The following is a 15798-nucleotide window of genomic DNA, read 5'->3' as shown; positions in this document are numbered from 1 at the left end:
GTTCACAGACCTCCATGCTGTGTGATCTGGAAAATTGTTTGGACTGAAACCATGTCTATTGACCAGTTTCTTTAAAAAATATGAGCAGAGAGTCCCAGAAGTGTCACATAGTTGTTCCACTCTTGGGGTTTGCAGTGAATTCTGACTTCTACTCACTTTCCTATATTGAAGAGAATTGCAGTCCTTGCTGTGCTTTGAATCAACCCTCCTCCTTCACCTTCTGGTGTTTAACACATTGTATGTAAGCAAAGTAGATGGAGATGTATTTGAAGGCTAGTAATCTCAGGATAAATGGCACTTTAAACATACCCTGTGCAAAGAGTAAGCTGGAATGTGAAAATGAAGATGGTAAATCTCTCTCTCTCTCTCTCTCTCTCTCTCTCTCTCTCTCTCTCTCTCTTATTTTTTAAAAAAAACAGAGCAAAGGAAGAATTATGCCCGTGATAGTGCCAGCAGCATATCTGAGACATCGCAGTACCACGTGGAGGTAAGAATTCTACAGATTTATTTGTATTATTTCATTTACAATATTTATTAACCTAATTTTCACTTGCGGGATTTGATGGAAATAGCTGCTGCAATGCTGGACAAGCCTGAAGATTAACCGCCAGACTTAAATTACGTGTACATTTACATGCCTCCCTAACATAAATACAGACTGTGCTGTTTAATGGAAGGATTGTTCAAACTTGGACTAGGGGAGGTCAGGGTTGAAGGCACTGATTAACCACAACCCGGCTGCAAGGACGGAAAAAGTGAGAAGAATTCTGTGCGCCAACCTGAACTCTTGAGGGAGAAAAGTTAAACAAGCATTGCTGTTGGTTCCTTTTGTCTCACTAACTTGCAGCCTGCCTCCCTTCTGTTTTAGAGAAACTAGTAAGAAAAGGGAAGAAGAATCAAATTGTTGATTGATTGATTTGTGAGCAGAAACAACCTTAAACTGGACACTTAAGACCTAAGGACCATTCGCCCTTGTAGAGCTCACAACAGCCATATCACCCTTCTAAGCCGCTGATAAAGCCTTGCTCCAGGCGCCTCTTCAGTTGGTGGTTAAGGTCATGGTGACGTGAGCAAGGCTTTCTCTGTGGTGATGCCACAGTTAGGAAACACACTCCCTTTGTTTAAATTAATGCTTGAAGTATGTCACATTTTGTAGAACCCATTGTGTTTTCTGATCAGTTTCATCCAACGTAATGTTTTTTAACCTTGCAGTTCTTCTGTAATGAATGGGGCGTAGGTTGGGCTGGAAGCTGCCTGCGGCTCCATTCAAAAACATTCCTTAAGGCAGAAATAAGCCTTGTTGCATTTAGCACTTCAGATGTTGACCTCTGCAAGAGCTTCGAAAGAAAGAGCTGGAGCAAGTGAACAGGGGTGGCTTTGGAAAACCCTGATTTAGTGCTCTGTGCGAACGCAGAGCTAGGATTCTCAGAGTCTTTTTAATGAGGCTGCCATCCTGTCGATGATTCTGAGTTAACCCCTTAGCTTAACTCTAGGACTCTGGTGCACGCCTTTGGTCAAGGAAGTAAGCGGAGAGGCTCATGAGTGTGTGGAAAGCCAAGCAGAGGTGCAGCGGAAAATGAATTAAGTTCTTCTTTGCTCACCTTGGGCTGAGTGGCTGCACAAATAGTAATGAGGGCCTTGTAAATGTTACTTCCCACACACTTCAAATTAAACCTTAGTGAGTTTCCAGGCATACTCCAAAAAGCAGGTTTTGACCTTTAAAACTCTGAAAAGCCTGTGCCCTGATTATTTGAAGAAACGCTGCCTCTCTTTCCTCTTCTGCCCTCCGACAGAGGCAATGGAGGAGGCCCTGTTGAGGGTGGCTCCACGGTCTGGGAAATAGATGCATGGAACCAGGTCCAGGGCCTTTTCAGCTGTGGCTCCTGATCTATAGGATACCCTCCCAAAGCAGGCTTTCCTGGCCACCTTAGCCCTTGATTCTAGGAGGGCTTACTAATTTTAGACAGCTTCTATGGATTATAGTCATTCATCATGTATTGAAGCTGATTTACCGGTTGCTTTCAGTTGTTCTACTAAACAGTTTGTTGATACGCATAAGTTGTTCAGCTCCAGATGCTAGCTGCAAACTTGTTTTGTTTTCCACACTTGGCTTTTTAAATGTAGACACTGTATTAAAAAGCCCGGCAGAAACAGGCACACACAAACGAGCTCAAGGTGACTTAGATGGTTCTCGCCCTCTCCATATTATCCTCAAAATAACCCTGTGAAGGAGGTTGGACTGAGAGTTGGTGAATGGCTCAAGTTTAGAAGAAGAGTTTGGATTTGATATCCCGCCTTTCACTCCCCTTCAGGAGTCTCAAAGCGGCTAACATTCTCCTTTCCCTTCCTCCCCCACAACAAACACTCTGTGAGGTGAGTGAGGCTGAGAGACTTCAGAGAAGTGTGACTGGCCCAAGGTCACCCAGCAGCTGCATGTGGAGGAGCGGAGACGCGAACCCGGTTCACCAGATTACGAGACTACCGCTCTTAACCACTACACCACACTGACTCTACCCACCGAGCATCATGGCCAAGTGGGAATTTGAACCCTGGTCTCCCACGTCCTAGTGCAGTGCCCTAACCACTGTGCCACACTGCCTGTTTAGCTGGCACCTACATTGCAGATCTTAGGAAATTGTCTGACTGATACAGTATTTTGTTCTAACGTTTTCCTGTTTTCCGTATCTGCTGTTGCAACCTGCCCCGGGCCCTTAGGGCAAAGGGCGGGTTACATTTTTGTTTTTTAAAGTAAAACAAAAACGCTATTTGTTTGTGTGTGTATCTGCCCCCCCCCCAATCTAGGTAACCTAGGAACGAGAGATAAATATCCTAACTCAATAGCCAATAGATGCATCTCCATATGGAGTGACAAACTGGATATGCAAAGACATAAAGATGAAATAGCATGTGCAGTTGCACAAAACAAATATTTTCCAAAGCTCGTGTCTGCAGCCAGGCACATTTAAACTCATCAGTCATCTTCAGTAACAGAGAGATGAGTAGAAGCAATTGTAAACAAGAAGCAATTGTTGTTGTTTAAAAGAAAGAAATGCTTTAAATTGCGCATGTAAGCCATTTCAGAAACACCATTGTGGTTGTCAGTGAAATGGGTTTTTAAAAGAAGACCTCTGCCCTGAATGTTCCCCTAGCCCATGGGTCGGCAAACTAAAGCCTGGGAGCTGGATCCGACCCAATTGCCTTCTGGATATGGCCTGCAGACGGTCCAGGAATCGCTGTGTGGTTCGGGCTGTGCCATTCCCTCCCCCACACACCACAGCGGCGCCTCCTCCCTCCCTCCTCCTGGCTTCTCCCTGCCCTGCCTAGAGGAGGAAGGGGGCTGGGCTTTGTTGAGCCGTGGTTGGCTGAGCGCCATCTTAAGCAGCCCCTCTCTGGAGCCAGCCCTTTCACGCCGCTCATTGTCCCTCCACTGCTGCCACCACCAGCCCCTGCTGCTCGCAAGACACAGGTAAGCAGGTAAGGGCTCGTCTGGTGCTGTGGAGAAGGGAGGGGAGAGCCAGCGGGTTTCCCCCCCTCCAAAATATAGTCCGGCCTCCCACAAGGTTTTAGTGACAGTGGACCGGCCCCCTGCGGAAAAAGTTTATTGACCCCTCCCCTAGCCCCTCTTTAAAACCATATCCATTTTTTATCTGTTTTCCTCATCTCCCTTAGCACTTGACCACTTTTGTCTTGGATCGGAAAGAGGCCATGATCACGGTGGATGATGGCATAAGGAAACTGAAGCTGCTGGATGCCAAAGGCAAAGTGTGGACGCAAGATATGATTCTCCAAGTGGATGACAAAGCTGTCAGCCTGGTGGACTTGGAATCAAAGGTACCGTGAAAAGCCTTTTAAGCATTGTGCCTTCGTATTTTCAAAGTTGCTGGGGAAGAGAGAAATTGTCTTGGGGCTAGGGGGAAACCGCTTTCTTTTTCAGGGTTTTGTATCATTTTTTAATAACTGCTTTATGGTCCTCTCTGTGTGAGCAATAGTTCGTAAGTCACGGAGCTTCTTGGGCTTCCACGCAATTGAGTTCTTTGATTCAGCGGCTTTGAGTAATAATTTGAAGATTTGCCATCAAATCTTCCTTTGCAGAATGAGCTGGAGAATTTTCCCCTCAGCACAATCCAACACTGCCATGCTGTGATGAGCTCCTGCAGCTACGACTCCATCCTTGCCTTAGTTTGCAAAGAGCCAGCCCAAAGCAAAGCAGATCTCCACCTTTTCCAGTGCGATGAAGTTAAGGTAAGGCAAAAGACAGAAACCGAGGGCGCTTGGCCTTTTAACTTTGCTTTGCTTAGGGCTTATCCACATCCACCTTTCCTCTGCTCTTTCGTTCTTTCTTTGCTCAATAGATTTTATTAAGGTTCGAAAGAAAATCTACAAAGGTTAATATCAGATATCCAGTGTCTTTGTAACACAGATAAAAGAAACCAATCTAAATAGAGACAGAAACCAAAAGGAGGGGTGGCGAGAAAAAGGAAAGGAAAGGAAAAAAGAGAACTTCTGATTCTTCATCTGTCAGCTATATATAGAAAATTACTCAGAGCATCCACTCCAAGATCACACCTAACAATTCTACTCTCTATAAACCAATATTTTATCCAGTCCTCAAACCCAGATGTCATAAGTTCAGGTTCTTTTTCATGCAACGAGTCTGGGGAGAGGTCTTTGGGAAGGCTGCAATTGGCCCCTGAGCCGCGGGTTGGATCCTGCTGGATCAGTCCTGCTGGATCAGACCCCAAGGCCATCTAGTCCAACATCCTGTTCTCACAGTGGCCAACCGGATACCTATGGGAAGCCCACAAGTACAGCTGTTTATTGCCAATGCAAAGTGAAATACTTTTAATCTTGTGACTTGGGTTTTCTGATTTGATTTTTGAACTGCCTCGAGAAGGGTGGTTGTTGTTGTTTTGCTCTGAAAGGTGGTGTAAAGTAGTACATTGGTTACCTAATTTATTATTTAACTAAGGCCCATCTAGGACAACATTCTGTTTCCAACAGACATCAACCTCCATTGCCCTCCAAATGTTGGGCCACAGCTCTCATCAGCCCCAAGCAGCATGGCCAGTGGTCAGGGGCGATGAGATTTGTAGTCCAGCAACACCTGGAAGGCACCAGATTTCTTAGCTATGCTACAAACCATGGTTTTTCAGACTGAGATTGAGTCCATACAGGGCCAAAGTGTGAAGTGACCTTTAGCTAAGCCGCTCAGTCCACCTGCAGGCAGAGCTCATTTTCCTGCCGCAGTAATGTTTTCACCTGCTTGGCCCTCAGGGTATCCATGTAAATTGCTTGGATAGTTTACTCTGCCACACTGAATCAACTGGACATATATTGGAGGTGACATTCTGTTTTCTCCTGAATAAGATGCTTTTGCAAAATACTGAAGGGAGATGTCTTGTTGGGGATGGAATGCTTGTTCTGCAGCCTTTGTCCGTAGCTGGATTTCTATCTTATTTTTTAATTTCTCGTGAACAAACTTGATCCAAGTGTCCCCAAACTCAAAGGAATGTTGGCAGCCACTGAAGTGTGTTTGTCAGCATTTACTGGTGAACACCCCAAAACTGTGGAACAGATGGTGACTGTCAAACATTCCCCAGTGTACGTCTTGAGTGGTTGGATATTCGCAGAAGATTTCCACAGCTGTCAACATTCATTAAATTTGGGTCATTCCCTGTACTAGACAGATTAAAATATATAACTCCTTTCTTTTAAGCCTTAGTGTTGTATCCAGCTAAATTCTACTCACAGGAGACTCAGTGAAATTAAGAAAGTAAGAAGAGCTCATTAGATCATACTAATAACCCATCAAGTCCACCATCTTGGTCTTGTAGTGGCCAACCAGGTGCCTGTCAGAAGCCCATGAGCAGGACCTGATGAATTACTCCTAAATCGGTCATCTCCCATCAATTTCAGTAGGTCTACTCTGAGTATGGCTAGTTCTGGAGCATATTCACAGGAACTTCATTTGCCTTTCCAGTCCCTGCTCTTTATATCCTCTTTCTATATATCGCAAAGTATGGCCTCTTGAAGGTCTGATGCTTTTGGAACTGTTCCAGTGATAGTAACAGGACGATGTCTGGTTGGCCCATGTGGCTGCCTAGCAGAATCTGTTTTCCCAGGACAATGGAAGTGGGCTCCAAGAATATGTCAGAGCTGCAGTGTTTTAGGAGATCGTAATCGTGAGTGTAAGCAGGCAACTTCCAAACTATCCACCAAAGCAGTAATTGTAGCCGTTTAAATTTGTTTCCTGCCCCTTAGCTTCCTTGCGAACTCAACAATAGCCTTTCTGGTTATATCAAATGCCCTCTCTGTGGTTATAGACAAGAAACAAAACAACAAAAGGTGTACAACCAAAGTGTACAATTTCCACATAAATCGTTAGATCCAAAATAAAGATCCAAAAAATGAACAGCAACAATGCCCTCCAGGCAATACCTGGTTTTCAACATTGCAATATATCACCAGATAAACTTCATGATGTACTGATATCTCATGATGTCTGAAATAAGGATGGAGCTATGTAGAGGCATTGGCTGGCTTCACGGTGATTTGTGGTTTTTGCATAGCACGCGCACCATGATCCGCGATATATTGGCAGGTCACAATTTCCGAAACCGACATCACGATGCGGACTTCAAACTAGTTTTGGACGATACATGGCCCAGCCCTACTCATGAACAGTTCACATCAGACAATGTGACAGGCTCAGTCAGTACCTCTGCAGTGAATTAATGCCCAAGAATTCCTGAGTTGGCTGGCTGATGTACTTCGAAAACGACTGCCAGAGCCTGTTACGAGGAAATCAGGGAGACAACGATCAGAGCCTTCTTTCAGAGTCTTGCTTTGACAGGGCAGCAGAGACTGATCAGCCCTGAGCTAAAAGTGACTTTTAAGACCGTGACACTCCTGCCTGACTGGATGAGAATGTGATAGTTTTGGCTTGCAAAGAGAAGTGCAAAGAGCACTGACTAATATTGGCAACTTTACCCTTGTACGGTTTTTAAAGAGCAGCTGTTCTGTATTTACTTGGAAGTGGAAGATTTGCTGTGTGCCGAATACCCTTTTTAATTTTTTTTTAATTTTTATTTTTTGCTGGTGTGCCAATAACCTCGAAGCAGAGTCTGGCTTGTTGCCAGCCAATATCCCTAAAGATTATTGACTCCCACCTATTACGGCTTTCCTGAGGTGGTTGGCATGTGAGCAGATTTAAGCTGCAAACAGCAATCTGTATCTCATAGGTGCAATCGAGCTCTGTAATGAGGTTGGCACCCGTCTATCTCAGGAGACAATGGAGGAGAGCACCTTTGGAGGTGAAGTTGGAATGGCTGGAGAGTTAGAGCGCCTGCTGTGGCTGAAGAGACCAATATGAGAGGGAGGAGAAACACAAAAAACCCAAGAATGGTAGATTTGGAAGGGAACCCATGTAGTCAGTCCTTTGTAATGCAGGAACCACAGCCTCTGAGTAAAGTGAAGTCGAATGGCAATATAATCAGGACAGACTCAGAAATATCATTCGCTGGAGGTATTTGCTCTGCCACAGAGGGAAGCAGGATTATGTACTAGATATGTCCTCAGTTAGATCTACCAGGGCTTGTACATCCTGACAACACCCTTCAGGGATGTGGTAGAGCCTGTTTGGCTTAAGGTAGGGATGGGGAATCTTGTTGGAATTTCCGTTACGACCGAGCTGATAAAGCTCATCTTCCTCCGGTCGAGTCCTCTGGAATCACCTCCAACGTGATTGATGACCTGAGCCTCTGATAAGGCTCCAGGCACATCCCAGTCAGCAGAGTATCAAAGCAGCAGAAGTGATGAGATTTATGGCTACATTGCTATGCTTTGTTTTTTAGCTACACAGACAGAAAAGTAATACATCCTCTCTCTGTGAGAGCAGAGAGCAACTGAATAAAACAAAGGAACAAGAAACCAGTAACGTCACATCCGTCTCCTGTCTTCCATGAGACTTCCAACAGCCTGGAATGTCTCATCATCGACCATTGGCTATGCTAGGTGGAGCTGATGGAGAGTTATGTCTCTCCAGATGTTGATGGACTCAAAAGGTCCCCATCCCGGATAGAGGGTTCTCTACTTACAGTGTGTTTTTCCTGTGAATTTCCAACACCCCAAAGTGATGGCTGAATCAAACTTGGCAGTGATCCTGGGATGAGGCTTCAGCATTCCCCATAACCCCTTGCTTCTTACAGGGACTAGCAGAACTTGGATAAATGGTGCAAACCACATTCTAGATGTGCTTAATTTGTGTGATCTATGCATCTGCCCTGAGACCTGTGGGTATAGTATGCAGATTTAATAAAATAACCATTCTTCTTATCTTGCTGCTGAATTTGGGTTGCTCTCTGGGCAGAATTTTGCTTTGCTCAGCATCTCCTTAACACAGCCCTGCTTTTAAGATCTTATGCTATTCCGTATTGAATTTTCTGTTTTCACCTGTTGAACTGCTTCTGCCCAGGCAAACTTGATCCATGAAGACATTGAAAGTGCAATCAGTGACAGCAAAGGGGGGAAGCCAAAGAGGAGACTCGAAACACTCAGGTAAAGCGTATGTTTTGATTTGCAAATCGTATCCTATATTCCTCCTAACAGTGAACTGAGGTGCGGAGCACTGATAGAAGTGGGGTCAAAAGGCAGCAAAAACAAGAGAACGGGGGGAACTTGTTGGCATGCTTGCAACACCCTTGGGGCTTAGTCCAAGGCAAACTTCCTGAAAGGAGGTAGACAGGAACTCTGCACAAATAAATATATGTGGGGCTATTATGTGCTCCACATGGGTTGTTCCACTGCTACAGCAGGGATTTTTATTTCCTCTTCTCCCTTCTGAGCCCTAGAAATCTGCCCCACAGGGTTCTTCAGCCCACCAGAGCTGATTATGAGGTTGGAAGGGGTGTAAGGCTACAAGGGATAAGTGAGGAAGAAAAAGTTCTGTTGTGTGCACAGATATCTGTCTTGGTTATGGCCCACAGTGTAGTTGTTGTTGTTTAGTCATTTAGTCGTGACCCCATGGACCAGAGCACGCCAGGCACTCCTGTCTTCCACTGCCTCCCTCAGATCCTTCATGGATCACTGCCTTGCCGTGGCAAAGGGGCTTGAATAGCTCAGAGAAGCTATGAACTATGCCGTGCAGGGCCACCCAAGACGGACAGGTCATAGTGGAGAGTTTTGACCAAACGTGATCCACCTAGAGGAGGAACCGGCAAGCCACTCCAGTATCCCTGCCAAGAAAACTCCATGGACAAAAGCAACAGGCACAGTGTAGTACTCTGTACTAAAAATTATTAAATTCTTTAATAAAAAGAGCTAAACGCTTTCACTTACTTTGTCTTACCTGTTCAGCAGTGCCCTGCTTTTGCTTCTTACAGATTATGGTACTCAGGAACAGAAATGTGTACGATTAAGTAGTAGTGTTTTGTTGCGGGACTCACACGTGTAGAAATGTTTGCAACCTTGAGCATTCCCTGGGTTTTTGGGGATGGCTCACTTCCTCATGGGCACTTAGTCTCTTCCCACAATAGCTCCTTTGAAAAAAACATCACACCCTGCCTGCTAATTGGGAAGGGGGGCACTTTCCCCACCTATTAATGAAATCTCTTTTATAGATGCTGACAAATTATCTTAAGTTCTCTGGAAAAGTGTGTCAGCTCTTGCTCAAAAACACATACGTTTATTTTAGCATTGTGTTATTTTGCTTTTAGACTAGCCGCTGCTGTACAAAGACGAGGATATTACTTTGGTTTTGATATGCACGATATTCAGCCTTATTGAAAGGCTCCTCCTTAGATTCAGATGTATAATTTATTGATGTTGCTTTGTGCTGCTTCCTAGGGAGAGCCAGAGATGGCATGCCTCTGAGAGTTCAGAGTACAAGGGTTCTCTCTCTCTCCCTGCTATTCTAATAAACCATTGGAGGAAAAAGATTTCATTTTCTCAGCATTTCGCTTTTGATTTGCTATGTCTCCCACCTAGGATGCTTTCCAAAGTTGACAGTGCCATTCCTCCGCCTCCGAGAGCACCAGCTCCCGTCCCTCCAGGTACTGTCACTCAGGTGGACGTCAGAAGCCGGGTAGCAGCCTGGTCCGCTTGGGCAGCTGAACAAGGAGACTGTGAGTGTTGCGGAAACCGTGAGATAACCTTGCAAGGCAGAGACTGGCAACGTTCTGTGCCAAGCCTGTCGGTTGCATGGCCTTGGGCTGTATGTGGCCTGTTGACCTTGCCTGTGACAAACCTCCTCTCAGGGTATAGGCGAGGCTGTCTGAACTCCACACACGAAACCGCCACATTAGTTTGGATGACTTATCAAGAAGAGCTAAATTCTGCTTTGTATTATTTATTTTGGGTTCTTTAATTTTTTGAGGGGGCGGGATTTTAGCCTACAGTGCACATGTACCAGGGAAGAAGCTCTGTTGAACATTGATTTCTGTGTAAAAATGCATACAGTTGCTTTGCTGTGATTTTTCTTGCCATGGAGAAGGGCAATTAGCTAATCTAATTAGCAGTGAAGTCCCAATCTCTGAAAATCTTATCCAGCCACTCAGTTGGCTCCTAATATTTCAACAACCACAGTTCGTTGTCCAAAGCAGGAACAATCTCACAGATGATCCAAGTCACTACTGGTTGCTTCTCTTAGGCAACATCCACACCAGACATTTAAAGCACTATGATGCTGCTTGAGTAGGAGTAGGAGTAGGAGTAGGAGTAGTAATTGTTGTTGTTGTTGTTGTTGTTGTTGTTGTTGTTATATTTATATGCCTCCCATCTAACTGGGTTGCCCCAGGCACTCTGAGTGGCTTCCAGCAAAATAAAAAAACACAACAAATCATCAAACATTAAGAGCTTCCATACACAGGACTGCCTTCAGATGTCTTCTAAAAGTCATATAGTTAGACAGTCATGGCTTCCCCCAAAGTATTCTGAGAGCTGCATGTTAAGAGTGCCAAGAGTTGTTCAGAAATCCTTATTTCTCTCAAGAGCTACAATCCCTATAATGGTTTGACAATCATTTCCTCTTGACAGGGAAGCCTGGAATCTGTAGCCCTGTGAGGAGAATAGGGATCTCCTAACAACTCTCCTCACCATTAGCAAACTACCGTTTCCGGAGTTCTTGAGGGGAAGCCATGATGTGGTATCATAATGTTTTAAAAGTTTGCTGTGAATGCAGCCTTCCTTTCCTATCATGACTCATTTCACAACATGTGGCACACATTGTTTGTGATGGACTAAGAAATAGCCCTTCTGTTTCAGGTATTGTGGGCTGCATATTGTGGGTTGCAAGTCATTGGACTTTGAAAACACTCTAGGTTCCTGTCCAAGCTGAGTGGATCAATTGGTATGTTTCTTTCCTTAGTTGAGAAATCTAGACAGTACCACGAGCATGAAGAAACGTCAGAAATGATGGCAGCCAAGATCGACAGAGATGTTGTAAGTGAAAGAAGTGTGTGTGTGTGTGTGTGTGTGTGTGTGTGTGTGTTCTCACCATGTTGTCCAAATCTGGTGAGATGTTGGATGTTAGCTACTTTGTGAGCTGGGAAGACAGTTAATAGGTGCAAGGCCTCTTTGCTTCTAGATTCCCCAAGAGCCGCTTCATTATGCTACATTTCCAAAGGATCCAACCCACTTTGAGTTCCTGCCTCAAATCTTAGTTGTAAATGGAGTTGAATAGCAACCCGCTTTCTCCTTTTCATTTTTACCATTCCTGGCTAGTTATTCAATTTCTACCTCAACCATTCTCTCAAAAGAGCCCAGGGCAGCACACAACAAAAACAGCAAAACAATATTTATTTGTTTGACACTAAACAGTTATTTTAAATATTTATAAATATATTGTATTCATATATTTTATAAAATCAATCTAATATAAATTTAAAATTTATGAATAAATTTTAATAAATAAAATATGTATGAATGCATCCATTTTTAAAAAATTTGAAACATCTGGAAACATTTCAGCCGTCACATGCAGATGGTAATTTCAAGATTGCCACAAATAGCATCTTCCGGCCATCAGATGCCTGCGTATTTTTTTAAAATTCCTCGTCCGCAGGGAGGTCATTCCATGAATGCATGCCGCTGTCGAGAAGGCCCTTTCATGGGTTTCGGCACCCACCAAGTGACGCCCAGTGGCAGCTGTGCAGCTAACCTTTCTTCCCTTCCTTGCTCAGAACGAGCCCTTTGAAGGTTCTCAGCCTTTCGAGTGACGTCATTGTCCTTCTGAGGGAGATGGCATACCTGCATGGTCAAGTCAACCAGCACAGAGATCTTTCTATGCTTTCTCTCTGCCACCTTCAGGCCTGCAGTCATTCCCCATCCCTTTTCATTCCAACAGAGCCCTGGCCAGCAGTGGGAGATGGGTTGCCCTTCCACGTGATCTTGAGGATGGAGAGACCCAGACAGCGTTTCATTTTTGCTTCGTTTCTCTTAGCCATATTTTCAAAAGTAGGCACACAAAGTATGAGGGGAAAGCTCCTATCCATACCCCTGAAGTGGGTGTGCACCACAGAGTCCTGATGGGCTGGCGCTTCCTGCCACAAGCCCAGCGCGTGTTTGAGGATACGAGTCTCCCTTTCACATTTTAATTTTTGCATGTTTACAAGAGCATCTTGCTGCCTAAAGGGTGAAGGAGCAGTACCTTGGAGCTGGTTGCCTAGCAACCACGAGGCATTTGTCTTTCACTCTTTCAGATCTAGAAAATGACTGGTTTGGACTTTCAGCAGAGGCCAGGAAGCGTGTGACAAAGGGCATGAAGAGAATATTCCAGAGATACTGGGTAGCAAGGGCAAGATACACATAGGCCTTAGACCAGGCTTTCTCAACCTGTGGGTCCCCAGATGTTATTGAACTACAACTCCCATCGCCCCTAGCTAGCAAGGCCAGAGCTCAGAGATGATGGGAGTTGTAGTCCAACAACATCTGGGGACACACAGGTTGAGAACTGCTGCCTTAGACCAACCTTGGGATCCCCAGCTGTTGTTGGACTACAGCCACCATCTTCCCTAGCCCAGTTGTCAGGGCTGATGTGAGTTGTGGTTCAAGGACATCTGGGACCCCAGCATTGACGAAGGCTGCCTGGGAACTAACATCAGGGCCTGCTTTCCAGCTCTGGATGCCACAAGTCCATGAACCACCCTGAGATTTTTCAGATGACAATCAGTATACAAACCAAATAAATAAACTTTTAAGAAGTTTGGAGCACCTGCTCTTGGGCTCTCCTGTGCTGCACAGAACTGCTCTGTGTTGCACACACAGTTTGTGCAAAGCAAACATAAGCCTTGCTGGATCAGGCCCATCCTGTCCTCACAGTGGTCAGCTAAAAGTCTGTGGGAAGCACTCTGCCCACCTGGGTTCGCCAGCAGCTGGTCTTCAGAGGCACACCGACTTTCTTGATCTGCAGGCCCAAGGGAGGGCCTGCGAGGGTGGTTTGATGCAGGGATGCCAAAGGAAGATGCTAAAAATATCAGAATGGCCAGTTCTAGTGCTTTATTAAAGAAAGGTGTGATCTCACAGCCTTCAGAGCCCCGCTGCCTTTACAGACTTGGGGTCAAAGCAACAAGCAGTCATCACGACTTGTCCACACCAGGGAAAGCATTTAGGCAATAACAACAATTTATTATTTATATGCCACTCATCTGACTGGGTTGTCCCCAGCCACCCTGGGCATCTTCCAACAAATTAAAACACAGTAAGACATCAAACATTAAAAACTTGCCTATACAGGGCTGCCTTCAGAAAGCCAGATAGTCGTTTATTTCCTTGGCATTCTGCCTGGTTCCCTGTAATAGGGTTGCCATATTTCAAAAAGTGGAAATCCAGACACAAAAGTTGTTGAGCGTATTTGTTGCCATATGCCCAGACATTTATACTGATTTCAGGAAATTCCACCCTGATTCCAACAGGTGGATCCCAGATATGTCCAGGAAATTCTGAACGTACGGCAGCCCTACCTGTAACCTCGTTTCTTGCAGCGAGGGAGCCACCAGAAGGACCTCAGAGCTAGATCTTAGTGTCCGGGCTGAAAATTGTGTATACATTTTGTAGTTATACAAAGACAAGCTATCTCATCTGGCTTCATTAGCCCAATTAGCTCACCCCTAGCTTGGAAGCCCCTTCCCAACTCTCTTCCATCTCCTAGATAAGGAGGTAGCTGATAGGCAGTCAGTGTGAAAAGTCTCTACTCAACTAGCTAAGTGTTGCAAGCCCACAGATAAACATAGCATCAGAGTAAGCCAATTGGCATACAGTCATACCTCTTGTTACATTCAGTTCAGGTTACGTTCTTTCAGGATACGTCCCGCGGTGACCCGGAAGTATCAGAACTTCCAGGTTTTGCCGCTCGTGCCTTCACAGACGCTCAAAATGACGTCATGCGCAGAAGCGGCGAATCGCGACACACGCAGACGCGGGTTGCGTTCTGCTCATGTTGCGAACGGGGCTCCGGAATGGATCTCGTTTGCAACCAGAGGTACCACTGTATATTAAAGCAAGTATATTAAGTATGTGGGCTGATTCTTGCCACGACTAACAATTGATCCCGGAGTTATATTGACGGGTCAAGATGCCGTTTACAGGCCTTCTGGAACATCGCCACCATTTGTTTCTGGCAGTGGAGGTGGAATATGACCATCATGGCTTTCTTGAATTTGTCTTACCTGCTTTTAAAGCCATCCAAGTTGGCGGCCGTCTCATGAACTGAGACTGTGCCTTGGGACGTACACCAGTTTTGCAACTGCGCATTGCAAAGCAAGACTGGTAGTCATGGAAAAGCTAGTTTGCTGTCAGTGCAGAGTCAAGGTCTGCAGAGAACTACAGGACTTCCCAGAATACAGCCCAGATACTCTCTTTTTTATCACTTAGTACATTCATGGTGGCATCAGTGGTGGTTGGCCCCCTTGGAACTGGCAGGGCAGAAAACAGGGGAGGCCCACAGAAGGGAGAACCTATGGCAGGCATAACCAGAGGCAATGACTTGTGGAACCAACTAATTATTGTTAATTTCTCTCTGCTGAATTCTGCAGAAGTGCAACTGAGACTAAGGAAGAGGAAGCAGAGAGGCATTGCCCCCCACCCCCCGGGGCTGCTTCTAAATATGGAGGCAGGCAGGGGCATTTGTCCTAATCGTCCAGGGTGGTGTGTGTGGTTATATTTTCATTTGCCCCCCCTTCCCATGTGTTATCTTCACTGCTGTCCTAGCTTAGGGACACCCACTGAGCTAAAGGGCTGAGCAGGGATTTGAACCTGGGTCTCCACAGTCTTGCCTGACACTCTCACTCAGGGGTAGCAAAGCCTTCCAGATGGTTTCTCGAATCCAACTCCCTTCATAGAATCATAGAGTTGGAAGAGACCACAAGGGCCATCGAGTCCAACCCCTGCCAAGCAGGAAACACCATCAGAGCACTCCTGACATATGGCTGTCAAGCCTCTGCTTAAAGACCTCCAAAGAAGGAGACTCCACCACACTCCTTGGCAGCAAATTCCACTGTCGAACAGCAGCCACCTTCACCCTCAGCCACCACGGCCAATAATCAGGGTTGGATGGGAGTTGTCATTCAACATCTGGAGGGCTCTCCATGGACTACCCCTTCTCTAACCATTATACTATACTGCCTCACAAGCAGAGGGTGGGTGTTTATAGAGCAGGCTTGAGGCTTGAGTCCTGCTTTCAGGTCCTGCACAAAGCCTGACCCTGGAGAAAGCAGTCTAAATACCTGTGAAGTACATGCATCAGAAAAGTCTTTGGCTGCACTGGGTTATTAGCTCAGTCAGTAGAGCTTGAGACTCTTTACTCTC

At 45.5% G+C, this 15798-nt stretch overlaps 1 protein-coding gene across 5 annotated transcripts in view; it reads left to right on the top strand.

Annotated features, from left to right (window-relative positions):
* The window catches only part of EPS8 (EGFR pathway substrate 8, signaling adaptor), a 145415-nt gene that overhangs the window by 91874 nt on the left and 37743 nt on the right, over positions 1–15798 (top strand). For all 5 annotated transcript variants that reach the window (XM_077935248.1, XM_077935246.1, XM_028746067.2 and 2 more), the window contains 6 exons: positions 420–487; positions 3670–3831; positions 4093–4242; positions 8474–8556; positions 9985–10121; positions 11363–11436. In XM_077935248.1, coding sequence (XP_077791374.1) covers positions 420–487; positions 3670–3831; positions 4093–4242; positions 8474–8556; positions 9985–10121; positions 11363–11436 — 674 coding nt within the window. The remainder of the gene's footprint in view (positions 1–419; positions 488–3669; positions 3832–4092; positions 4243–8473; positions 8557–9984; positions 10122–11362; positions 11437–15798) is intronic.

This window comes from Podarcis muralis, chromosome 10 (genome assembly GCF_964188315.1).
Source record: "Podarcis muralis chromosome 10, rPodMur119.hap1.1, whole genome shotgun sequence".
Lineage (NCBI taxonomy): Eukaryota > Metazoa > Chordata > Lepidosauria > Squamata > Lacertidae > Podarcis > Podarcis muralis.
The sequence above is the reverse complement of the archived record's forward strand: the minus strand, read 5'-3'. Positions and strand labels throughout refer to the sequence as shown.